The 9,265-nt window shown below is 47.5% G+C and overlaps 1 protein-coding gene across 3 annotated transcripts in view; it reads left to right on the plus strand.

The window, feature by feature from the left end:
• Positions 1-6,814, plus strand: part of Arid5b (AT-rich interaction domain 5B) — a 183,114-nt gene extending 176,300 nt beyond the window's left edge. For 2 of the 3 annotated variants that reach the window (XM_087597501.1, XM_087597502.1), the window contains one exon: positions 642-6,814. In XM_087597501.1, the coding sequence (XP_087453627.1) occupies positions 642-2,795 (2,154 nt within the window). In that variant the 3' untranslated portion in view covers positions 2,796-6,814. 3 annotated transcript variants of the gene reach the window in all.
• The last annotated feature ends 2,451 nt before the right edge of the window (positions 6,815-9,265 follow it).

The following is a 9,265-nucleotide window of genomic DNA, read 5'->3' on the forward strand; positions in this document are numbered from 1 at the left end:
AAACAATCCATGTATGTAACCTTAGCTGGTTTCCAGTGGATCCCACTGAACTCCTTAGGAAGGGACGGCTCTTAAGGAAAGGCCAGGAGTAAGCCTGTTTGTTATTGACATGGGGTTTCAATTTTTGAATGAAAGATGTTAAAAAAAAAAAAAAAAAAACTGGGGCTGGGGATTTAGCTCAGTGGTAGAGCGCTTACCTAGGAAGCGCGAGGCCCTGGGTTTGGTCCCCAGCTCCGAAAAAAAGAACCAAAAAAAAAAAAAAACTTTATAAGAAGCATCATAAAATGCAACATGTAATTTAAAACCTATTTGGGTAATTGACTGATTTGACAAGAAGACAACCTTAGAATTAAACTAAATATCAGAACAGTGATCTGATGTGTCAGTACGTCACTCTGCTGTTTTGATAGGTGTCTCATAAGGGGCTGAAGCGAGTAAGCTTATTTCCCTGAATGTCTCTGTAATTTAGATTTCTTTGTTTAGAGCCATGATTGGGGAGTAATAAAACCTTACAGAAACTTGGTAAATTGATTGACAAGCCTGACTTCAAGGATAACTGCTGTGTATGATACTTTGTTTCCTAATGAAGTGTGTCAGTGTGCATAGTTCTCTTCTTACTGTCTCCTTCCATGTTTTTCCAGGTCTCATCAGAGCAAAGAAAGGAAGAAGAAACGTTAAGCCAGAAAAGTGTCCCAGAGCCTCTCCCAGCTCCAGAAGTAAAGAAGAAACCAGAAGGGCACAAGGATCTTGTAGTGAGGGCCCCAGTGTCCAGAGCAGACCCAGAAAAGGGCAATGAAACTGACCAAGGTTCCAACTGCGAGAAAGAAGCTGAGGAGGTGGGAGATAAGGGCCTTGCCCCTCTGCTCCCAAGCCCTCCCTTGCCCCCCGAAAAAGGTTCGGCTCCTACCCCTGGGGCTGGCAAACAGCCCCTTGCCTCTCCCAGTGCCCAAATGGACTCAAAGCAAGAAGCCAAACCCTGCTGCTTTCCAGAGAGCCCTGAGAATGACCTCCAGGGAGCACCGTTCTCCAGCCTCCCCACCACCGAGCAACCACTGGCCGTCCAGCCTGAAGCCGAGGAAGAGAAGCTTCCTGCCATGGCTAATTACATCGCCAACTGCACTGTGAAAGTGGACCAGCTGGGCAGCGACGACATCCACACTGCCCTCAAGCAGACCCCGAAGGTCCTCGTGGTCCAATCATTTGACATGTTCAAAGACAAAGACTTGACCGGCCCCATGAATGAGAACCACGGACTTAACTACACACCCCTGCTTTACTCCCGGGGCAACCCTGGTATCATGTCCCCACTGGCCAAGAAAAAGCTTTTGTCTCAGGTGAGTGGGGCCAGCCTCTCCAGCAGCTATCCCTATGGCTCCCCACCCCCCTTGATCAGCAAAAAGAAACTTATCGCCAGGGACGACCAGTCCCAGGCCCACCACAGCCAAAGCTCTGATCACATGGCCATCAGCCGGCCATCCGTAATCCAACATGTCCAGAGCTTCAAAAACAAGGCCTCTGAAGACAGGAAGAGCATCAACGACATCTTCAAGCATGACAAACTGAGCCGGTCTGACGCCCACCGCTGTGGCTTCTCCAAGCACCAACTCGGCTCCCTGGCGGACTCCTACATCCTGAAACAAGAGGCACAGGAGAGCAAGGATAAACTGTTGGAGAAAAGAGCAGTCTCCCACGCCCACGTGCCCAGTTTGCTGGCCGATTTCTACTCCTCCCCGCATCTGCACAGCCTCTACCGGCACACGGAACACCATCTTCATAACGAACAGTCCGCTAAGTATGCCGCTAGGGACGTGTACCAGGAATCGGAAAACGGCGCCTTTCTTTCTCACAAGCACCCAGAGAAGATACACGTCAATTATCTCGCATCTCTCCATCTGCAAGATAAGAAGCTGGCTGCGGCAGAAGCCTCTACCGATGAGCAACCAACAGATCTGAGCCTTCCCAAGAACCCACATAAACTGACCAGCAAAGTCCTGGGCCTGGCCCACTCAGCCTCAGGATCCCAGGAGATCAAAGGCACCTCCCAGTTCCAGGTCATCAGCAGCCAGAGCCGAGACTGTCATCCCAAAGCCTGCCGGGTATCACCCATGACCATGTCGGCCCCTAAAAAATACCCCGAGTCACTTGCGAGGTCAGGAAAGCCTCACCACGTGAGACTGGAGAACTTCCGGAAAATGGAAGGCATGGTCCATCCCATCCTGCACCGGAAGATGAGCCCACAGAACATTGGAGCTGCTCGCCCCATAAAGCGCAGTCTGGAGGATTTAGATCTTGTGATCGCCGGGAAAAAAGCCAGGGCTGTGTCTCCCTTGGACCCAGCCAAGGAGGCTTCTGGGAAAGAAAAGGCCTCCGAACAGGAGAGCGAGGGCAACAAAGCAGCCTACAGTGGGCATTCTGGGGCTGCATCGGAAGGTCACAAGGTCCCCCTCTCCTCCCCTATCTTCCCAGGTTTGTATTCTGGTAGCCTGTGTAACTCAGGCCTCAACTCCAGGCTCCCGGCCGGGTACTCCCATTCTCTGCAGTACTTGAAGAACCAGACGGTGCTTTCTCCTCTCATGCAGCCCCTGGCTTTCCACTCGCTTGTGATGCAAAGAGGAATTTTTACATCGCCAACAAATTCTCAGCAGCTGTACAGACACTTGGCCGCAGCCACCCCGGTAGGAAGTTCCTACGGGGACCTGTTACACAATAGCATCTACCCTTTAGCTGCTATCAACCCTCAGGCCGCCTTCCCGTCTTCTCAGCTGTCATCCGTACACCCCAGCACAAAACTGTAAGCCTCGCCGCGCCCAGCATCCCCAAACGGTGTGGTCCATGCACCGAGCCTGCCTGGAGGGCTGGTTGCAAAGTTGGAAGTCAGTATCCCTTCTAAAAAGGTTTCGTCCCAGCCATAGAGGTGAACGTACCTACCTTTTCGGGGACAACCCTAGGCTGGCTGGCCAGTTGTGACCTCCCTTCCAACACAGATGGCCTCGGGCCTCCAGGTCCTTGTCTTTTCACATTGGTCTTATGAAGGGATCTGTGGTCTATCCTAGAAGAACGCAGAGGACCCCATCAGATTTGGGTGGTAAGGAAGCGACTGGAGAGTAAAGTTGGGGAGGCAGGCTTTTCAAAGGCAAGGTCAAGAAAGACTGGCAAGTAATAACCAGGGGACGCCCGTCTTTTTTCATCAAACTCGCCAAGTTCAATCAATGCAATGTACAGTAAAACTTAAAGAGACCTTTCATTCTGACACTATTAAACAATCCAGAGAAGGAAACACTGTTAAACTGTATATACTCGCTTCTCTAAGCTACCCGTATCACTGTTCGCTCCCTAACTTATATACAGGTAGTTGTGTTTTCTCCCGGTCCCTTCTTGTTCCTGCCCTGGGGTATTTTCGGTTTGTGTATCTGTTTGTTTGTTTGTTTATCTGGGTTTTGTTTTGTTTTTTCTTTTGTTTTTTTTGTTTTGTTTTTTTAAATTAAACAGAATCCCTTCTGTTCGCAGGTCCCTCTGTTTTCGTTTTGGTTCGTTTTGTTCTGTTCTGTTTGCAAGGCTGACTGACTCTCTCCTGGTTGTCCATGTGTATTTTATCAACCCCTTCCCCTCCCCCCCTCCCCCCACCGCATCTTCTTTTGAGCAGCTTTTGGGTGGTCAAGTTATTGTTTACAAGTTGAAGCAACTGATTTTAGTGGAACAGACTGTAAGGAACCCCTGGCGAACACAAGCTGGTTTCAAGCCTGTGCCTTTGTGGGTCTGCGCCTCGAGGATTCTGTCCCTCCCTGGTGGGATAGTGGAAGGAGTTGCTTGCTTGCTTCTGCAGCCAAAGGCTTTCCTTTGAAGTATTGGATTATGTGAAAACCTTTAAGCACTGCACTCACCTTATCTAGGCTGTGAACCCGTCCTACATACCAGAGAACTCACAACACAAAAACCTTGTTAGCTGAAAAGCCACTGAGTGGACCCACTTACGGGCTGAGGAGAGGTTTTAGGAATTTCAAAACTTAGGGCAAGAGCCAGAGGAACTCATGCCGGTGCTGGAACTGCACCTTTTAAACGGTCTGCAGAGAGGGGGCTTGGGAAGGATAGTGTGTGACTCTTCCGCAGGGGGGAGGGGCTACCCAAGGTCTGACCACTGGGCATCCCAGCCAGGCCTTGGCCTGTCAAGGGACAGGGCGATTGTCATCGTCAAGATTCTCTCGGGTAACATCTTTGAGGAGTGATTAAGAGAGCCATCCTCGTTGGGTGCCTAGGGCCTGGGTTTGATGAGTATTTGTACCCACAAGGTGGTTTGTATCAAGTTTTTCACCATGTGGCCATACTGTCAGCTTTGGGGGTCTTTTGACTGGCACTCTTTGACAACCGATTCTGTCTGCTCCCAAAGCACAAAATCTGCTACGCATAGTGAGTGGAGCCTTAGCACACATTGTCCTTCCCATCTGTGTCCAGCCCTGCCGAAAGCTTCTTTGATGAGGTCCCCAGCCCTCTGTCCTCTTCTTCCCCAACCGACACCAGTAGACTATAGGACCATAGTTAACCAAGTCTCAGTCTCTCTCTCTCTCTCTCTCTCTCTCCCTCTCTCTCTCTCTCTCTCTCTCTCTCTTTACCTCCGACATATTTAAGTCTATGAAACTTGATGACGGTTTTCAACATCTCTCAATAGGTAACTCAGCTACAAAAATAATCAAAACCAGTGACCGTGAACCCGCGGCTCTAACGCAAAGCCATGCATGCCTCTCGTTCCTATTGAAATGTCCTCATGATATGAAGCCAAATAGTCCATGTAGTAACATGCTATCCAAAGGTGGAAACAAAAGAATGTAGCGACCCAGTGTTAAGAGTTCCATTTGCTTCAGTTAATTACTTACCTTCCTGTGGAATAATATATATATATATGAATATACGCTATATATTTAATAGGACCATAGATAGATTAGTATAACTTAGCTCACACATGTGCACATGTAGAGTGCTCTGCTGTTGCACAAGAAAGGGTGTGTGTGTGTGTGTGCGTGTGTTGGAGGTGGGTCTCAATTCCAGCCAGCATGAGACTGGCCAGGACGCAGTTTGAGAAAGTTACACTAGATTGAATAGCCACAGAATCAGAAGAGGAGAAAAGGAACCGGGGATTCTGTAGCAGACAATGGGCTGGATCCATACATGGTCCCTGTGAATTCATTTCTCAAAGAAAAAACGGCCATGTCTGCCCCCACACAAAAATACCCCACCACCACAAGCTCACCCATTTGCAAGATGGGGCAATTGTTTTCCTCAGTGTGGTGATTCAGTGTGGAGATGTGTCCATCGAGTAGGAATTCGGTCACACCATTTTCAAACAATGTCAACATAATCCAGCTATTGTTTTTCTCACTATTTCTGTTGAAGGGAGCTGGGACACACACACACCCCCCCACCCGAAAAACATCAGGACAGATGCGAAGACCTGGGGGCGGGGGTTACTTTCCCAGTAGAAGTGGTGTGTTATTTGTTTTAAAACTCCAAACGGAGATCTTGGAAATCTTTCAAAAAGACCATTGAATTTCTCATTGCCTGAGAAGGACATTTTTTAAAAGTCTTAAATCTGGCTTTGTTTGCATTGTTTGAGTTCAAGGGGCCTTATTATTGAATGGCATTGCACAAGCCTTTCTTTTTTGCAAGCAAACCATTGTTATTAGTTGTTCTCTAAAGGAAATTGTGGAAACCAATTGGCACCGGAGTCATAAATCCATTTACCAAGTGTGGCTTCCGAGAAATGTTGCAATTCGGAATGCACCAAGCCCGTGAATTATTGGGGATTTGAAGATTCCAAATAATATTTAAAAAGATGTCATTTCCAGGCAACTTCAGGGGTCTTGCTTTTGGAAATTCAACTCAAAAATAAAACAGAAAGTAAAAATAAAATTACCGCAACAGCCCAAGCAAACTTTAGGCTTCAAATATTTGTCTGAACATGTCTGATTTAAACATGTAGTATTTGCCACAGGACAAACTGGTTTATTTCCTAGCTAGAAGTTCCTACTTTTGCTTGTTCATCAGGGCATCTATAGAAGGGTTTGTCTCAGTGTTGAATTCACACAGCTTTGCGACCTGGTGCGTGCATGACTCCTTAGGTACTGTATTTCACTGTGTTGGTGTGTCTGATGGACGTTTCAAGGTGGTCCCACAAATATATTTTATGTAGTGTGCCTTCAAAGAGAACCATTTATCTCTCTTCTCGTGTTGTCCCACTAAGTTACATTTGGTGGTGGCCAGCCAAGTCCTGTGGGGTCTGATCTGACTCATTATCCCGAGCTGAGAAAGTAACGGGAATGGTTTTGCCCCAGTGAGACCCACACCGCTGGAGTAGGGACTTTGAGCACCTCCACTCTGGTGTTGACTGTCGATGTATTGATATTCTGCTCGTCTCCCCTTGGCGGAAAGGACTCTGAAAAAAAAAATAGCAGCGTAATCTCTTGGCTGTTTATACTTTTTTAAACCTCCCCATGCTGTAAATATTGTACACTCTGAGTAACCCCAGCTCTGTAACCTTGATGCTCTGTAAGGTGATATTTGTATATAGCAACCTGGCCCAGTGATGTTATATAATTTCCCAATGGAGAGGTTATTGGGTAGCCTTGGCGTTTAGTTTTAAACACTACCAGAAGAATGCTGAGCCAACAATAAACACTCAACTTTGTATGTTTTCCAAATTGTACTTATTACTGCTTTTGATACTGTATTCTGTGCCAATAGTTTCCCAGTCACATAGCAGGCAAGAGATATTTTGTACTTTTTGATCCACTGTAATATTTAATAAAAAATGTTACTATCTGTTTCCTTTGGGAGTGTCTGTCTCTTGGGGAGCTTTGTGGCTGCAGCAGCGGTCTCTAAATTGGAGATGGCGATGATGATGATGACAGCAACTTACTGGGAACCTACTAGAAGCCTCCTTCGCCTACGTACAGTTAATGGCTGATTGACGAATGAGAAAACTATAGTTTAGAAGGGTCTTCACTTGCCAGAGAGTATCTGACTAACGAATGGTGGAGACAAGATTTGAACTGGGCAAGGGAGGGAGGTGGGTGGAGGTGTGGGAAGAGGGGACTGCAGGGGGCTCCTAAAAGTCTGCATTTCCTGTGCTGGCTAGTCACAGAAAGTTACTGTTTCTCGGATTAATCAACAAATGTGTCTTGATACCTCTATTGCCTGCTGTTTCTACCTGGGAACACAATAGAAATGGAAAAAGACTTCCTGTGGAGCCTAAAAGTCTCACTGGAAAAAGTCATTGACCCTTATAAGGGTAACAGCCCGAGGTGACCTCATTCTGGTGGGGGGATGGGAAAGAGTCGGATGACGAATGTAGTACCTAAGAGGAAGTCACCACTGACCGGACAAACATGAGTTAACTAAGAGGGGACTGGGACAGGGTAATTTAAGCATCAGGGACCATGTATGCAAAGACCCAAAGGCTGGAAAGTTAAAGTAATTGAACAGGGTCTCGGGGTACTAGCTTACAGGGTATGATTACAGGCATCACTGAAAGAATGTGGTTATTAGGGGAGGTTTAAATATGGCAGGGACCATCTAAGTAGGCCAGACTGAGCCTGTGGTCATTGTCCTGGCCAAAGGAAGAGGTTTAAGCAGGGAGGCCACCAGGTTGGGTTGTCCCCACTGACACCATTCTCTTAAGAGCTGCTGTGTACAGGCAGGTGGAGAGCAGCCTAATAGAGAAGTGGCCTCCGTTTCGCCTGAGGTGGTAGTCTGGTTGGCCACCCTTCTGAGGGACTTGGAAGACAGAGCACAGGGGTTGAAAATGCAGGAAAACAGGTCCGGAAGTCTGTATCGTTAGCATCCATTGGGTAGACATCATAGATAAAGATGTCGGGGTCTCTCCCGGGAAGCCTGTGGGCTCGCCCTGGTCCTCCTCAGCTTGCCAGTAGTTGAATGGAGGTGTCTGCAAGGCAGAATCTATGGATTCCTTTCCCGAGGAGATAGGGCAGGAGGGGCAGGAACAGGATCAGGGAGGACTCTGGTGACAGTTTAAGCTTGAGATTATGCCATGTCATCCAAATGGGCTTTGAGTAGACGGGAGAGAACAATTTGGAGGCAAGCATGCCATGTCTCTGGCTTCATCCATTTAGATAAAAAGACAATACCTAGAACACTTTTTACCCATTAGAATGGACTACGGGGCCAGCAAGGGTTGTGACAACATTCCCCACCCTCTCCTCGTTGGCTGCCATCCCTTCTCTAATGGGAAAGACCCCTAGCCCCATGGTCCTCTGACCCATATCTCGCTGGTCATGTACTGTGGCTTGGCTGCATACAGCAGAACATCTATCCCTCTGTGGCACGCCGGGTCTTTGTAGATGAGATTCAAGCACAACAGGAAATGTCACGATAAGTTATCTATTTTTTTTTTTTTTTTAAATCGGGCTTGCTTGGTAAATGTTGTCAGAATGGGACAATACCTTCGGTAAAGATTCACTCGGGGCACAAAGCAATGAAAATACCTAATGCTGCATTCCAGGAAAATGGCCAAAGAGAACAAATGTTTTACAGCTGATAGCGATCAGGGTCTGAGTAGTTATTTACAGTAAGTGTAAGTGAAGAGGAAGAGTTGGAAATGACCAGTGGTCAGGGGTTGGGGGGAGGGGGTAAGAGAAGAGAGCCTTAAGGTCGACCTACAAAAAAAAAAATAAAATAAAATAAATAAATAAATTGCATTAATTTGCGGTCCATGGATTCAGAATTCCTGAATTCGAAGACCTCTGGGCAAGTGACCAGAATTAGCATGGTGAAGCATTTGTTGAAATAGGACACTATTTTTAATCATGTTTTCCAGAGCCACAGGCCTGCAGCCAGCTGCCTTGCGTATAGGTCAGAGTCACAGGCATTGGGCCAGCCACGTCGTGGTCACTCAGGTCTCTTCTCAGAATCCCCACCGCAGTCACTGTTACTGACCCACTGTGGGGTGCGGCTGTGCAATACAACTTCCCCGGGTGGTAGAAATGTGTGTGGAAATCTTTTCCGATCTCATATCTCGCAGCCGGTGTGGCAACGGAGCCCCTAAAATGTGCCCACTGTGACAAGGGCACTGACTGCTGAATCCTGTCCGTTACGTCTGAGAAGCCGCATGTAGCAGGCTATCCGATGGGTCGAGGAGGATCTAGAAAAGCCAGTTGACCGATGTGTGTTTGGCTAGACTGCAGCTATTCCGTGTCTACACGCTGCTAACACCAGAAGCAACGGACACCGTGCCTCTTTTTTTCTTTTTTCTTTTTCT

This window comes from Rattus norvegicus, chromosome 20 (assembly GCF_021556685.1).
Source record: "Rattus norvegicus strain SHRSP/BbbUtx chromosome 20, alternate assembly SHRSP_T2T, whole genome shotgun sequence".
NCBI classification, from domain to species: Eukaryota; Metazoa; Chordata; class Mammalia; order Rodentia; family Muridae; genus Rattus; species Rattus norvegicus.